The sequence below is a fragment of the Stegostoma tigrinum genome, chromosome 6, assembly GCF_030684315.1.
Source record: "Stegostoma tigrinum isolate sSteTig4 chromosome 6, sSteTig4.hap1, whole genome shotgun sequence".
Classification (NCBI taxonomy): Eukaryota; Metazoa; Chordata; class Chondrichthyes; order Orectolobiformes; family Stegostomatidae; genus Stegostoma; species Stegostoma tigrinum.
In genome coordinates this window covers 6,849,702-6,867,437 of record NC_081359.1, presented here as the reverse complement: position 1 = coordinate 6,867,437, position 17,736 = coordinate 6,849,702, and the positions used below count along the sequence as shown (strand labels likewise).

The following is a 17,736-nucleotide window of genomic DNA, read 5'->3' as shown; positions in this document are numbered from 1 at the left end:
AAGCTATATGAATTAAACATAGTTTATTATTAATATTTGTCTTGAAGTCTGCAGGCACTAGCGCCTAGGGAATGATGTTGCATGACTCAAGGTAATTAAGGTGGAAAAGTGAATAGAGAATAGGTTTGACCTGTTTTTGAAGTAATTTAACTTTAGGCAAACTGCGTGGTATCTAAGATAACAAGGTACAGAGCTGGATGAACACAGCAGGCCGAGGAGCAGGAAAGCTGATGTTTCGGGTCTACACCCTTCTTCAGAAATGGTATTTACCTTCCTTCTTCTATAATAGGCTCCGTATCAATCATTATTGTGAAGAACTTGTGTAATGGGAGAGTTTCCATGCACCATAAGGATGAAATATCACAATTAAGTAATTTCTGAAAATGTTGAAAATATGAAATGGAAACAAAGAATGTTAGAAATTTTTTGCAGGTCTGGCAGCATCTCTAGATAGACAAAAAGTGTTTCAGGTCAGTAATCTTTCATCAGAACTTAATGTTTGAATTGTAGTGAGGATTTTCTTTCTGAACTATGACCACTCTGCAATATGTACAAAGAGATAGGTTTGTAAAGCACCTTGCATGCTGGCCACATTGTCGACAACTAGAAGGAATAATGAGTTAAAGGAAAAGAAATGGTAAGAGTGAAGAAAAGGAGGATTGAGCAGATGATGCTTTTTTTTTAAGATGTGGAGTAGATATGTTATACTGTCGCTGGGTAGATGGTACAAGGTAGATTTTTAGGATTCTGGTAAATTGTACGGATAGCATAGGCTTTTTCATTTGTTATTGCTATTGCAGTAGGATGGAATTTAAGGTTGAAGGAACATCCAGTTTAGAAAATCTGTAGAACATTGGCACTATTAAATGGACAGTACAGCATTTGAAGAAATCTCGCTTTGACTAGACTTTGTGTCCATCCTGAGTGCGTGTTCACGCAGAACCAGAATATTTGATCATGTGTACTCAGCTTTCCAGAGTGTGTTTTTTTACTTCTCCATCATTGTCCATCATATCTTGTACATTCATGAAACCTTAACTCTTTTGGTGAACGTTCATGAGCCCTTTGCTGTATTGTTTCAGTGAGGTTGCTAAGTTTCATTGTTTATGACTCATACTTTGCTTTATCCTTCTAGGAGCTCACTGCTGCAGTAGAACAGGATTTGGATAAAGCAGAATATTACTGTCAAAGAGCCTATGCACACATATTGCTTAAGAATTACCAAGGTGAGTTTAATAGCGTTGTAGAGTTTTGATTGTATTCTTCTCACCAGAGCTTTGGCAAAAATGTCTCTAGAAATTAAAATAGGCTGTATTTGTCTTAGGTTCTGTGTGTTTGCATCCTGACTGTCTTTGATTTTTCAGTTGTTAAGTTTAGTGAATGTAGGGTTTTACCACTATTTGTTTCATGTGATCAAATTAAACCACTGTCTTACTGAATCCTGCGTCGTTTCCATGAATATTTTTGTCCTAGTTTATGACTAGACATTCCACCCTTTTTTCTGTGAAAGCTCAGATTTAGAGCGAATGGAGACTTGACATTTTGGGATTCTACTTCTTTCTCTGTTATGCATAGAGAAATGCAAGCAGGAAGACTGTCTCCTTAGGTTGCTCTCTGTGTAATTAAAACAGGCAGTCAGCCTCACATCAGTGATGAGGAAGCTTCTGAGGGCTACAAACCTGGGGGGAAAAACTTGTCACTTTGAGGGTTTAAATTGTAGCCATGAGGTGATTAAAAGTAAACTGTTTTATGTAAACTTAATTGAGTTCTTTAATGTTATGATAGTGAGGTTTGAAGAAGTTAATGCAACTGATACTTCTGTGGACATGCAAAAGATGTTTGCGGTGGCAGAAATATTTTTGAGTCAAATGTTTAAAGGGCAGTGACAGTTTGACACATTAGGCTAAGAGAAAAAAGAGTGATATGAGCAGTTCTCTGCACCACACGTTAGGATGGATATATTGGTCATGAAGGGTGTGTAACACAGCTTTACTAGAATGATATCTAGATTGAAGAGTTAAATTGAATGGACGCCAGACAAATTACTATTGTATGCCCTGGAGTTCAGAAAGCTATAGGGTGATTGATCAAAGCTCTCAAAATATTGAGGGGAATGGACAAGGTAGATAGAAAGCAACCATTTCCACGCAAAATAGATTCTAGCATTGATGCCATGGTCTGAAAATCCATTCCAGAGATTTTAGGAGTGAAATGAGACAGTACTACTTCACACACACAATAGTTAGAAGTTTGGAATTTTCTTCGGCAAAAGGTAATAGACTTTAAAGTTGGAATTTATTATAGGGAGTGGTCATTCATGTCAGCTGGAACAGCAGTTATGCTGCCACAGTGGTTAACATTGCTGCCTCGCCTTCATGGCCTGTGTTTAATTCCAGCCTTGGATGACTGTGTGGCATTTGCACGGTCTTCCATTAGGTGCTCTGGTTTCCTCCCAAAATCCACGAATAGGCAGGCTAGGTGGTTTAGCCTTTGGGTAAAACTCCATTTGGGACAACGGGGATAGGGTGGGGTGTTGGTCTGGTTGAGACCAGTCCTCACTGGTTGGTGATCTATCTAACCCACCAGAAAGTGGTTGTGGTTTTGCCCCAGCCCAGTTATTCTCAATACCAGGACATCTTGGCAGGGGTTCCTTAGAGTAGTGTCCCAGGCCCAATTTTCCTGAGGTGGTTCATAACTGATCTTCCCTGTATCATGTTAGTAATGGGGATAGGCACTGATGATTGCACAATGTTTGCATTTTGTGACATCAGTGATACCAGAAATGCATAGGAAGACCTGAGAAACATCTAGGCTTTGGCTAATAAACGGCAAATGACATTTCTGATGCAGGCAATGACCATTTCAGACAAGAGAATCTAACCATTGATCCTTGACATTCATTGGCATTACCATTGCTGAATCCTTCATATCAACATTTTCCGGGTTATCATTGACCATAAAGAGCAGTCATATAAAATCTTATCACAACAGCAGGTCAAAGATGAGGAATACTGCAGTGGGTTATTGGCTCCTTGTTGCTCCATTTCTTGCCCACAATATGGGGCATGAGCCAAGAACAAGATGGAATATTCTCCCCTTTCCTGGATGATTGTAGCTCCAACAACACTCAAAGCTTGACGCCATCCTCTGCGTAGCAAGCAGCTTGATTTTGCTCCCCAACCATCACCTTCAGCATTCGCTGTTTTCTCCACGACGCAGAGTGGTAGCATTGTGTACCATCTAAAAGATGTACTGAGAATTCTGCAAGGCACCTTCAACAACATCTTCCAGACTTGCAGCCTCTATTTTCTAGAGGAACATGGCTGGGTGGTGCATAGGTTGGAACAATATTATTGTTTCTTAATTGTTGCTTAGTTAAAAGTCCTGGAGCTACCTTCATGACAACTGTGGGAGTTGCTGAAATGGTTCAGGAAGGCACCTAATGTAGATCAATCAGATTGGTCATTAAATATTGGCCTAACTGGGGCACCCGCATCTTATACCTTGCTTCTATCTCTCCTGTACTGTTTGCTCTAGCATCTCCAGTCACCTGTTCCCTTGCTCCTGACCTTTCAATTCTCCAGAAATGTGGTTTACCTTTTCAAACTTCTTACTATTTCAGTTCGTTTCAAGCCTGACAATTTTGTCTCGGAGACAAATTCTTCAGGCTGTTCCTGTATCTTGTACCCTACCCAAAGCTTTCCCCTTAGGACATCTGAATGCTCAGTGGTTGAATGTTTATCTGGCTTTACTTTTGCCCAATGATTGGTGCTGCTGGGCTGTCTGTTAGAGTCCCTACATCTTCACCTTTACCAGTCTTCCTGGTTTAAAATTGCCATTTGATTTAACCTTTTAGTTTCTGATAATTTTTGGTATGAAGATCTTTTGTCTATTAGTCTTGTCCTAATTTACTTTGGGAAATGTCAAGCAGTCCTCCAATCCTATCCAGTAATATCTGATTTGTGACAAAACCGGGATGAGGTGTGTTGGGGATATCAGGGAGATGACCATGCCTCATGACGGCAGCTGCAGGAATTTAAGGTAATTTAATAAACCTAGACTTGGCAATAGTGACCATGATAAATTAGCTTTTGATCATCAAAAAAAGCCTTGTCTGTTTCACTCCTGTCCTCTGGAAAAATCAGTTTGCTGTCCTTACCTGGTTTGGCCTATAAGTTACTCCAAATCTATGGCAACGTAGTTACCCTCTGAAATGGCCTATTAATTACAGCATTAAATGCTACTTCAACAGCATTAAAGTTGGGCAACAAATCCAGGTCTTTCGAATTACACCAACATCCTGTGAAAGAAATAAGTTCATTCTTTGTGAGGAATTCTGTACTTGGTTTGTTTAGTTATCTGGAATACTCATTTAAAAATGTCCTGCTAGTTCATTTGAAGTTCCTGGTCTGATAGTTGCATGTCAAACAGTGTTGTCTTGCTTTTGATGTTATCCTAATGTACTAAACTCATTTTAAACCATTAGACTATTGCCTTTATGAACCGTCTTTAAAGTGTAGTAATTTTGAAAGGGCTGTTGCTGGGAGAAAATGAGGATGAAACAAGTTGACTTCTGAATAAGTGATAATGGGAACTGCAGATCCTGAAGAATCCAAGATAAAGTGTGAAGCTGGATGAACACAGCAGGCCAAGCAGCATCTCAAGAGCACAAAAGCTGACGTTTCGGGCCTGAAACGTCAGCTTTTGTGCTCCTGAGATGCTTGGCCTGCTGTGTTCATCCAGCTTCACACTTCATTATCTTGACTTCTGAATAAATTCCATCTCTCATGCAACTTTATGCTCATGGATATTAGTGAAGTTGCTAACTGATTAAATGATGGGTTTAGTCAATGAAGTCAATTCCAAAATGTAAGAGAGATAGTAGGACCTGCAGATTCTGGAGAATCTGAGATAACAAGGTATAGAGCTGGATGAACACAGCAGGCCAAGCTGCATCAGAGGAGCAGGAACGCTGACGATTCGGGCCTAGACCCTTCTTCAGGTTTAGGCCTGAAACGTCAGCTTTCCCGCTCCTATGATGCGGCTTGGTCTGCTGCGTTCATCCAACTTTATTACACCTTGTTATCCAAAAATGTAAAACGTTTTTAATTTGATTGATATTGCTCTCTTGCTCTATAGAGGTGGTGGAAGATGCCAACAAAGCCCTCAAATTGAAACCTAACTGTGCTTTAGCATATCTCAGAAGAGGGTGAGTATATTTATTGTTTATTTGTGATTTTTGCTGTTACCATAGGGACATTTGAGATTTTTAGGTAATAGCGAGTTTTGAGAAGATTTGTAGCTCAGGTTGAGGTTCTGGATGTGAGTTTGCTCGCTGAGCTGGAAGGTTATTTTTCAGACGTTTCGTCACCATTCTAGGTAACATCATCTGTGAGCCTCCGAATTCTAGGAATTCCTAGAAGCATGGCATTCCAACCGGAACTGCATCAACAACACGTTGACTTGGAGCCAATCTACCATCCCCTGAGAAAAAGAACAGGAAATGACATCACCAACCCAAGGAAACCTAACCAGATAAATAGAAAGCGGGACATAACACCAGCGCTTCGTCGGAGGCTCACTGATGATGATACCTAGAATGGTGACGAAACGTCTGAAAACTAACCTTCCAGCTCAGCGAGCAAACTCACATCCAGAACTTTTAGATAATTATGTGAATATGCAAGGAATGGAGAGATATGGACTGAGGCCAGGCAGAAGGCATTAGTTTAAATTGGTGTCATGTTTGGTGCAAAGTTGTGGGTCGGTTCCTGTGTTGTACAGTTCTGTGGTCTATATGCCTTGTATTCAGGTGCAGTGAGCTGTAACCGTGAACTTTGTACCTTTTGTTTTCTTAGTGAAATAAAAGCAATGGTAATTTCCTGTCCGTCTTCCCTGGACTGACCTATCCCCTCCCTACCTGCCCACCTACACTCTCCTCTCCACCTGTCATCTTTTCTCTCCATCTTCGGTCTGCCGCCCCCTCTCTCCCTATTTATTCCAGAACCCTCACCCCATCCCCCTCTGATGAAGGGTCTAGGCCCGAAACGTCAGCTTTTGTGCTCCTGAGATGCTGCTTGGCCTGCTGTGTTCATCCAGCTTCACACTTTATTATATCGGTGATTTTCTGCTCAGGATTGCTATATCTCATGTGTACTTAGAAAAGTCAGTCAGTATATTTGATCTAACATCCCAGAATTGTGACTAGGAGATAGCAAGAACTGCAGGTGCTAGAAGTCAGAGTTGATATCGTGTGAGTTGGAGGAACACAGCAATGTTAGGCAGTATCACAGGAGCAAGGAAGTCTTGATTTGGGTGGTGACCCTTCATCAGGTCTTGAACTGAAATGTTGACTTTCCTGCTCCTCTGCTGCCTGACTTGCTGTGTTTCTCCCACTCACACTGTTTTGACCCAGAATTTGACTGTTTCCTCAAAAGAAATTGATATAGCTTTTTAAACTTGCACAATAAATCTGAGGTCGTCCAGAATCCAGACTTTAGTGTGTGACGCTATGCTAGACTTGGACTTTCCTGGATTTTGAACCTGCATTCTGTTATAGTGTCTGAATATAGTACAGAAGCAGGCTATACCATTATCCAGAATGTTGTCTTTTGGTCAATTCCAGTTTCCTGACAATCAGATTTTATGGTGTGTCCGACCTGTAGTGTGTGGAGCGGAAAAAAAACTAAAGCTTGTTAGAAAAAGCCAAGCCTTGGGAAACAACGGTGCAAGCACATTTTTATAATTAATATTTATCCTATGTAACAATTTTTTGCTTTGTTAAAATCTTCATGAACTAAATTCATTTTACTTTGCATTTTTAAGTATTTAGATCTGTTAAAGGGGGTTTTAGAGAAACAATTTGAAGAGTAGGCGATAGCGTTCATTAATGCTTGATTAAATCAATGTGACCTTTTTCCAAATACTGTTATCTGACATTTAAACTCTTAAGACAAGGTTTGATAAAGTGACTTCCGCATTGTCAAACTAATGTCTTTCATTCTACATGTTCCTAACATGAGTTTGTAGATTTGGAAACATTGAACAAATAGCTAGGGTAGAGGCATTTGGAAAATATTCACCTCATTCATAATGCAGAGGAGGTGAATGACTCCTCCTACACTTCTGAAACTGTTCCATATTTGCTAAAGAAACCCCTTTTTATTTTGTTTAAAAAGGCAATTCTTAGTTTTGAACTGACACACAAGTAAACTTGCAATTTACCTTACCAAGACCATTCAGGACGTTAAACGCTTCAATCAAGTCACTCCTTTTTCTAAATTCCAGTAGAAACGTGCCCATCTTGACAACCCATTCTCCTAAGTCATCCTGATCACTCCAGCTGTCATGATAAACCTACCCTGAACCACTTCTAACTTATTTAAAGTCCTCCTTTAAAATAGAGTTCAAAGCTATGCAGAGTATTTAAGTTGTGGCTCTCACTAGTGCCTTGTACAGTGGTTATCTGTGTTAGTTCCAAAGTCTAGTTTCATAATTCATATGCTTTAAATTATAACTTCCACTTGTAGGAATTAAGTTATTGATAGAGATGATTGGGCACCTCTAACTGAGAATTGAAAGAAAGGTTTTCTAAAACGTTTGAGTTATTTACAGTAAAAACGTAACCCAAGGGAGGGATGCAAAAAAAGTGAACAATGAATGACCTTTTCTTCAACTCAAAGTAGAGCCAGCAGTTGTCAGTTTTATTCATCTGTGGGATGAGGACATGAAGTGGCTCAGTGGTTACTACTGCTGTCTCCTAGTGTCCCTGATCCAGATTCAATGTCACCGTCTGGCAACTGTCTTGTCTTGTGTGAAGATTGCACGTTCTCCTAGTACCTGCATGGGTTTTTTCCCCACTGTCCAAAAGTGTGCAAGTTAAGTGGATTGGCCATGCTACATTACCCATAGTGGCCAGGGATGTGTAGGCTAGGTGGATTATCCAAGGGAAAAGTAGGGTTACAAGGATGGGACGGATCTAGGCAGAATGTTGTTTGGAAGGGTTGGTGTGGACTTGATGGGCTGAATGGCCTGCTTCCACACTATAGGGATTCTATGATTGCTGGCTGAGCTAGTAATTATTGCCCATCCTAGTTGCCGTCAAGAAGGTGATTGTGAGCAGCCACCCTGAACTGCTGTAGATGCTGTTAAGGAGGAGGTTCCAAGATTTTGACCAGGAATATGAAAGCAATGGCTGTATATTTCAAAGCAATAATGGCGACTGTCTTTGAGGCGAGCCTGGTATGCCCATATACTTGCTGTCCTGGTCCTCCTCGGTGGTGGTGCTGTTTAGAAACTTTGAATTTCTGCAGTGTACTGTGCAGATGATATGCACAGCTGATGTGTGTCAGTGGTGATGGGATTGAATGTTTGTGAATGTGGTACCAATCAAACAATGCCCCTGTCCCCCGTGTCAACTTGAATATTGTTGGAGCTGCTCTCATTCAGGCAAGTGGGGAGCATTCCCTCTCACGTCTGGCTTGTGTCTCGTAGATGATTAACAGGCTGTGAGCAGATGACTAATGAACAGCTGAACAGGAAGATATCCTTTGAAAATGTTTTGACTATTTGAAAGGAATTTCCCTGCACAGAGTTATTAATAATATCTAACCTCTGTACTTCGCAATTCTTTCAGGTTCCTGACAGACAATGGGACATGTAATTACATTTCATTTTTTCTATTGTAACAGAAGTTGATAATCAGATAGGAAATGAAATTGTGACAGGAGATTTTAGTGTTTCTGAACTTTGCATTTATTTTGTAATAAAGTTTCAGCATTGGTTATGTAGACCTAATACTTTTCATTAAAAGCTGTTTTAATATATTGCTCCTCTTTTAGAATTGCAGAGTATCACTTAAAAATGTATCAGTCATCAATGGAGTCCTTTACAAGAGGGCAGGAATTAGATGGTGAGTGTTCTTCATTCCTTTAGAAAGTTGGAAACTGAATTTTAACTTGGGTTAGGGAAATATGTTGTTTTTGTACAGCAAGTTCCTGCATAAAATGAAACATCATTTAATGAGTTAATGTTGCTGAAGTTATATCAATGAATCCATTTAGGATTGACAGCTTTACTTAAGATTGTTGGCCACATACCTCCTGTTCTATGGCCTGCCTTGTGCTCGAGCCTTCCAGTGGCACTTCCAGTTGCTATTTGTCTGGCTGCTGAACTTACAATTGGCAAGGCTGACAAGCATTTCTTTTGTATAGTGGTGCATTTTATTTTGAAACTATTTTAGCTAGGAATGCATGGTTTTGCATGTGATACAGTATTTAAATTCAAATACTTATTCTTTACTCAGTAAAAAAGCCTCCAGTGCTAAGCTATAAGTCAGCAAAATATCATGATATCCAAGAACACAATCAAACCTTAATGAGGTCTTACTGTATTTATTTGCAAATAATTGGATCTTTGCATCATAATACTTACTTTCTTACTGTCTTTTGTCAGGAGCCCATTGTAAAGTCTGTAATGAGAGTTATATTTGCTCATTAGTAATGCCAGAAACTTTTGAATATTAGTTTCATCCATCTGTATACTGCCACCACGAGTTCCACAGTTTAGTTATGGTTCCAACGTCTCATCATAACAATTGAGATTTCTGCTAGTGTTGTGTTTATCTTTAGTGATGAATTATGAGGATTGAATTCACTTTGGCTTTGATAGGATGGTGGTTGAACAACTTGATAAATGAGAAAGAAAGGTCACTTGGATGGAGACCTGCCAAAGCTTGGTTTCTGGAATGCAATATCGGAAAATTAGCAAGAAATATTAAACCTACAATAAAAGCTTCCTCCATTACAGAAAAAGAGAGAATTGTAATAGTAAACCCATAAGGATGAGACTGGGGAATTAACAATGAAAAATAAATAGCAGAAACTTTGAGCAAGTATTTGTTTCTGTGAAGACAGACACAAGACATCAAATGCATTTGAACAGTAGTATAAAAAGGCCTAAAAGGAATGGAAGAACCAAGGCAGGGACAACTTGAAATAATAAAGATCATTAGAAAGAATGCCCAGGGAAAGTACCCAAGTGGTCCACTATTACACTCCAATATATTTTGACTTTGTCATCTTCATCGAAAACAACCTGATTTTATTCAACATTTTCTATGTGCCTGTCCAACTTCAGAACCTATCAAATCAGCTTATTCTTGTCCCTCGTGGTTTTAGCTACTCACGTTTATATTTGAATAAAATTCACACCAATCACTGTGGCACTCTGCTACTTTGAGAAAAATTTGTTAGAACTTTTATTTTCCAGTATTAATCTGTCCAGCGATTTTGTTCAATCCATGTTTCATTAACAAACTTAAATAATTAGCCGTATCCTTACCATGAGTTTGAGAACTACAGCAATTGCCCTGATTCCACCGTACTTTACGCTCTCAAAAAAAAGTCTGTCAAATGACTTGTCCTTACCAACGAACTTGCTGCTAATTAATTCATTCCCCCCCTAGTTCTGCATTTGATTTGTCTCCACCCTAACTCAAGTAAGGTTCCTTGGTGATGTGGAATGGGTGCTGCGGGACAGATTACATGTAAACATAGGAACGCAGAATGTAGCAACAGGAGTAGGCTATTTGTCCCTGGCCTGCTACATCATTCAGTGAGATCATGGCTGACCTGGGTGTGGTGTCATCTGCACTTTGTTTGACTGCATCTCACAACCCCAGAATATCTTGTCTATCAAGAAGCTATTTAACTCAGCTTTGAATAATTTTAAATACACCATAAGCCGGGAAAGAGAACTCTACATACTCATGACGCTCAAAGGGAACCAAAAACATCTCAACTTGGACTTAAGAGGATCACTTTTATATTATCCCATAGTTTTCATTTCGCTACAAGTGTATAAGTCCTCCGGCTATCTGCTGTACCCAGTCCCGTCAGGATGTTCTGTGCTTCTATAAGCTTGCCTTCCTTTTTTTTAAACCCCAGAGGTATGGACGTAACCACTTAAATCTTTCTTCTTAACATAAGCCTTTTATCCCATAAAGAAGTCAACTGAATCTTCTTAAGTAATTTCTCTTTTCTCCAAATAGAGACCTAAACTGTACACTATTTCAGTTACGGTCTGAACAATGTCCAGTACAGCCGTGTAACTTTTTATATTCCATTTTTATATTCCATTCCCATTGTAATAAGCAATTCTATTTGGCTGCCTAGTTGCTTGCTCTACTTGCACGCTAACTTCATGTGATGAATATTATCAGAATACCTAGGTCTGTCTGTATTTTTTGAATTCTGCAATTTCACTCCAATCAAATATTTATGCTGGTTTTCTATTCTTTCTGCCAAAATGAGCGAGTTCACATTTTCCCACTTTATGCTCCACTGCAAAATCCTGGCCCACTCACTAAACCCGTCTGAATCCCTTTGCAGACTTCCTACCTCATCTTGATAACTTGTTGACCGGCTAGCGTAGCTTCCATACAGTTGGTCCCTGATCACAATCATCGACGTTGATTGTAAATAGTTGAGCATATAGTACTAATCTCTGTGGCATTCTGTTATTGTCAGCTTGATGACCTGAAACAGACCCATTTATCCTAGCTATCTACCTCTTAGCTAATAAGCACTTCAGGGTAATGTTAACCGCTGTACACCATGTGCTCTTCTGCAGCATTTTTTTAATATAGCACTTTTAAAGATGCCTTTGAAATCACTGTAAACATAACTGTTCTCTATCCATTGCGGATAGTGCTTCATCCAATCGATAAATGTGATTTTCCTTTCATAAAATGATTGGCCCTTCCTGATTAAATCGTAATTGTTTTTTAAAGTAACCTTCCTTCCTCATAGATTTTCGCACCTCTGCAAATGACGAAGGAGCAGCGTTCTAAAAGCTTGTAATTTCAAATATGCCTGTTGGACTATAATCTGGTGTCATTCACTTCTGACTTTGTCCTCCCTAGTCCAGCACCGGCACGTCCACATCCTGTGTTTTTTATTTTGGAGTGTCTGTAGCTCAGCATCCAGCTCAATGACACTCTGGATTCTTGTTGCAGATTCATTTATTCTGTATTACACTGGTGTCGACAATTCCACCTTTTGGAATCATCTGCCTTGCCACCCTTAAGAGTTTTAATGGGTTAATTATTTTATTTATTCTTTTAAGTTTTATTTAGAGCCTTTCCTTATCACCCCTTACTCTATTAAGCCAAAGGGATGGCTGTGGGCACCTGCATAGGCCTGAACTATGCCTGCTTTGTATGTTTTTGGAACAGTCCCTCTTGCAACTACACCGGAACCAACCCCAACAGTTTCTGTAATTCTCCTTATGTTAGACTTGGTCGACTCCTTGTGTTGGTCTTGGTCAGTAATTACTATCAGGATTATTACTGTAGCACTTGATGGGTTAATTCTATTTTTGTGCAATATTGGATGTTATTTGTGCTTTATGCAGTACTAATGTTTGCTCCATTTACCATGCTTAGTCCACTCAAAAGATTTTATTTGTGTAGTCCTGCTTTTAGTGTACATACTGCTAAGTTTAGAATTGTGAATTTTGCAATTTGGAATAAATAAAGAGTGCTGAAATTCATTTCATAAGCTCTGACAGATATTGGAATAAAATGCCTTCGTTCATTCTTTGGGTTTTAATCTGGATTTCCTAAATAAATCATTGTGTGAAGTCTGTTTCAATGTGGTGTGCTGTGAAGTTTTCATTTCTTCTTCTGAAATCATCGTAATCTATTTTCTGTTTGGTAGGTGACAATCCCAGTTTTAGCACTTGGATCAAAACTTGTGAAGAAACACTGAAATGTAAGTTTAATTTACTTCAACAAAAATAGAAATTAGTGAAATTCAACAAGTCTGGCAGCATCTATGGGGAGAAAACCGTTCATGTTTCAACTCCGGTGACGCTTCATTAAATCTGACAACAGCTAGAGTTGCTGATTGTGGTACAAGGCATATGTACTTGTGTTTTTCCTAGCTGCTGTCAGCTCTGAAGAAGTGTCAATGGACTTGAAATGTCAACTGTGTGTCCTCTCCACAGGTAGCAAACCTGCTAATTTTTGCCAGCAGTTTTGTTCTTTAATCTCCAGCATCCATGGTTCAGTTCTGTTTGTTTTGACTTAATTTACGTGTCTGCTTTAATTATCCTTTTGTTTAAAATTATCCTTTTGTTATTTGCACCTATCCTCTGAAAACCCAAGCTATCATAGTGGTGTACTTTGGTATTTTGAGCTGAGGTGGCTTGTATGGTCCAGTGCAATATTAAACCAATTATTCAGACACAGTTCTACAAATACTTTGCTTTAAAGCTGTTTGAGTTTATTAACACAGTGACAAAACCTACAGTGGGCTGATAAATGTGATCTGTGTGGTCTGGGTTCAGTGCCTGATTATCTTTACTTGAAATTACCAATGGTGAGGGCAGTCTGTTACAATAGAAACAGCTTACTTTTTCTGAATGCTCTCTCCTCGCTACTTTTGCTGCAAAAGGTAATTTGCTGAAAATGTGTCACAATAATTCTTCGCCTTTTGCAGATATCCCCAGTGACATTTAAAGGAGGTGTGGCAATTTATTGGAATAAATCAAATATTTGCATAGTCTTTTTCTTAAAGTGGAAAGTGTTTTGGTGACTGTATCTTTTAAATTAGCGAAAGAGATCAAAATTGGATAGTTGAAGCTTTTCTTTTTTTTATCTAATTTAGTAGCGATAAACAATGAATGCAAAATTGATATGAAGTAAAGTTGATTACTTGGTGTCTAACAAGTATTTCAATTCTTATTTCAGCAGTAGGCCAGCAAGATGGAAAAGCTGAAGAGGTACTCCTTAAATAGTTTAACTGGGATTTTCATTTCAAATGATTGGTGGTTATAAGCCTCTTGTAGATTTAAGTTACAAAGATTAATTCTGATTTCTGTTATAAAGTTATACAGCACGGAAACAAACCCTTTGTTCCAACTAGTCCATGCTGAGCATAATCCCAAACTAAACTAGTCCCACCTGTCTGCTTCTGGCCCATATTCCTCCAAACCTTTCCTATTCGTTTATCCATTCAAATGCCTTTTAATTGTTGTAATTGGACCTGCATCCTCGTTCATCAAGAAGTTCATTCCACATATGAACCACACTGATTTTTTATTTAAAACGTCTCATGTCGTCTTTAGATCTCTGTCCTTTCACCTTAAATGTGTCCCCTGATCTTGAAATTCCCCATCTTGGGGAGCAAAGCTACCATTAACTCCATACCCTCATTTTATAAATTTCTATCAGGTCACCTCTCAGCCTTCTATACTCCAGTGAAAAATGTCCCAGCCTATTTGATTTTTTTTTAATATAACTCAAACTCATTATTTTGTAAACTTCGATCACCTGTCTACCTCCTTTGCTCCAGGGGAAAAAATTCCATCCATTCCTTATTATTCAACCCGCCCATACCTGGCAACCTCCTGGCAAATCTCTTCGGAACCCTCTCCAACTCGATAATATCCTTCCTATAACTGGCTGACCAGAACTGGACACAGTATTCCAGAAGAGGCCTCACTAATGCCCTGTATAACCTCAACATAACATCTCCCAAGTCCTGTACTCAGTGGACTGAGCAATGAAGGCAAGTGTGCCAAATGCCTTTTTAACAATTCTGTCTCTGTGATGCTAACTTCAAAGAATTACACACCTATATCTTTAGGTCCCTCTGTTCTATAACATTGTCCAAGGCCCTGCCCTTAATTGTATAAACCCTATCCTTTGTCGTAAATACCTTGCATTTATCCAGATTGAACTCCATCTGCCATTTTCAGCCCATCGACCCATTTGATCAAGATCCCTTAGAAAACCTTCTTCACTTTGTTCTTTGCATTCTTTAAATTTCCAGCTTTTGGACCCTGATTGTAGATTCATCCATGCATTCTTTGCTGGATTCCCTTTGTCTCAAGATGCTGCAGTGTTTTTCTGTGAAATCTGGCTTTTTTTTGCTTGAATCCTGAATAATTTATGCAGACAAAATACTATGGCTGCTGGAAATCTGTGGTAAAAACAGAAATGCTGGAAGTGCTTAGGTCGTGCAACAACCAGAGAGAGAAGTAAATTTTAGAGGAATGAGAATTTTCCACCATTTGGTGGAATTTTCACTTTTGAATAATGAAACTTTTTCCTTTGTGCTGCCAAATCTAGTGCCACCTCTTTATCCAGGGAAAGATGAAGCAGAAGAATGAGCTTATAAGAATCTCAAAAAAAGTAATACTTTAAGAATCTTAAAGGAGGATAGTAAGTACAAGAGTTAAATGCAAGGAAATTACGAAAACAAAGACAGGATGAGAAAATAAATTGGCTGGTAAATTTTAGGAAAATCTGAAGACATTTTTAGCAGTGAGTTAAGAGCGAGAGGATGACAAGGTTAAACCTATCAAATGCACATGATAATGTATACGTGATTGCAGGGTTTTAAATTAATATTTTGCCTCTGCCTCCATCAAAGAGGAATGATAAACTAAGCATAATTAGAAAGATAGTATTGGCTGGACTTGAGTAAATCAGCACGGCTAGATAACTTGTATCCTAGCTGTTAAAGGAAACTCAGAAATCAGACACTGTCTGCTTCCAGTTCTTACTAGATATGGGTGAGGAATTAGAGATCTGTGAACATTGTACCATTGTTCAAAAAGGGTGTGATGGGTAGGCCAAATAATTATGGGCTGGTCAGTCTGACTTCTTGCAGACAAGTTACTAAATGTCAGAATTGAGATAGGATTAACACTTGCTTTGACAGGCACAGCTTTATCAAGGATAGTTAGCATGGTTTTGCTGAGGGAAGGTTCTGTCCTACTAAATTGTTTTTGAGGAAATAAATGCCAAGAAAGATCAAGGGTAATGTAGTGAATCTTGTCTGCGTGGATATTAGTATGGCATTTGATGAGATTCCACGTGGTAGACTGATCAGTAAATATTAAAGCCCATGGTATACATGGAATTGTGATGTGTTGGTTCTAAACTTGGCTCAGTGACAAGAAACCGAAGGGTACTGGTTGACTATTTTATGAATGGAAAGCAGTTTTCAGTGATGTTCCACAAAATTGCTGTCTCATTTGTTTCTTGTAGTAAAAAGTACTAATGTAAGTTTAAAATGTGGGAGATGACGTTGAGAAGTTTGATGACAAAAGCATTGGCTAGATATGATTCATAATGAAGATGACTGTCAACAGCAGGATTAGATAATCTTGATTGAGCGGGAAAGTGGCAAATGGAATTCAGTTCAAAGTGGTAAGTTCAAGGTTACATGTTTGGGGAATGTAAACAAAACAAAGGTGTACAAAATAGGCAGGTCGGTATTGAGTGGGATAGAGAAAGTGAGAGACCTTGGACAGTCTGTGCAAGGTGGTACGGAATGCAAATGGGATGCACTGTTTCATTTAGATTAGTCACTAAATATATAAACAGAGATATGATGCTAGAATTATGCTAGGGCACGTCTAAAGTTTTGTATACTGTTCAAGTGGCCGCGGTACCGGAAGGACAGAATTGCTGTAGAGAGTACAGACGCGATTTTTTAAAAAATTGCCAGGGCTTGAACTTATGAACCAAAGCTGGGGTTATTCTCCTTTGCGCAGAAGCAGCTGAGGGGTGACAATAGAGGTACATAAATAATGGGGAAGCATCGATAGTGGACAGGGAATACCTGTTTACCCCCATATGGAAGTCACGTACTTGGTGGCACAGTGGAGGTAATTGGTTGAAGGATTAGAAGGGAAATAGAATTTAACTCATAGGGTGATGGGTGTCTTTAATCAGTTGCTCAGTTTGGTAGTTGAGGTAGAAACCTTGAACTTCAAGGAAATGGATCTAATCTGAAGGGCTAAATTGTACAAAGCTTGTGGGCCTGGTGATGAAAAGTAAGATTAGAATGGGCCATTAGTTTATTTAGCTAGTTCAGACTTGTGCTGCAGGGAATTCTCCCCTGCGTTGTAACTATTGTATGGTTCTATTTTCTGTTAAATTTTTTTTCTGACTTTGTCATCTCCCCATGGCCACCATTGACCCCATTCTGTCAAAGTGCAAAAAAAATTGTTCATGTAACCACAAATATGGTAGAGAGTAGCATGCTGTCTACAGATGGAGAATGTTTTTTGGAATATCCATACTGATTTGAAATTTCGTGTTCTACGTGATACTTAGTTTCTCGTCCAAGCGCATTTGTGAGCCAAGCAAATGTTAAATGTTCCGAGCAAACTTCGCAACAATCTAGATCCCAGAATTATTTTCAAGTTGGGCGTTACCTATTAGTACTATGGCACTCTGCTCATGTGTTTGTGCAGCAGTTCAATTTTAATTAGGCTAAGATCCATGCCATTTTTCCTTTAGCCCACTCTGGTATTGAAAAATCAAAGCCATTCTTTCTGCAGAAGTTAACTTTCTTGGTTCAGAGTTTACATTTCAGAATTTAGCTTGTTTCTTTTAAGTTCTTTTGTAAATTGTTATACCAACTGATCCATACATCAAGCGTGGGTGTAGTCAACATCTGTGAGTCAACTTTAGCTGTTTAAGTAGATTTGTGTTGTCTTGGATATGCTGTTATCTCTTGTGATTAGCCTCAGTTAGGACAAATGAGTAAACTTAATATCGTTGCAAAATATAGAGTTGAGTATTTAATTACTTGTTGGAATAACGAGCCATGTTCTTATTTTTCTCTCCATTGTAACGTCCTTCTGCCCTGCAAACAGATATGTACACAACAGAAGGCAGTGCCAAAAGTAAAGTAAGTTCACCATATGAGTTAC

General features: G+C 38.9%; 1 protein-coding gene across 4 annotated transcripts in view; it reads left to right on the top strand.

The window, feature by feature from the left end:
• The window catches only part of sugt1 (SGT1 homolog, MIS12 kinetochore complex assembly cochaperone), a 78,572-nt gene that overhangs the window by 8,878 nt on the left and 51,958 nt on the right, over positions 1–17,736 (top strand). For 2 of the 4 annotated variants that reach the window (XM_048532566.1, XM_048532567.1), the window contains 6 exons: positions 1,136–1,226; positions 5,142–5,209; positions 8,841–8,911; positions 12,720–12,773; positions 13,754–13,785; positions 17,680–17,714. In XM_048532566.1, the coding sequence (XP_048388523.1) occupies positions 1,197–1,226; positions 5,142–5,209; positions 8,841–8,911; positions 12,720–12,773; positions 13,754–13,785; positions 17,680–17,714 (290 nt within the window). In that variant the 5' untranslated portion in view covers positions 1,136–1,196. Of the gene's footprint in view, positions 1–1,135; positions 1,227–5,139; positions 5,210–8,840; positions 8,912–12,719; positions 12,774–13,753; positions 13,786–17,679; positions 17,715–17,736 lie in introns of all 4 variants that reach the window. The other 2 variants (XM_048532565.1, XM_048532563.1) reach the window with 2 other exon arrangements.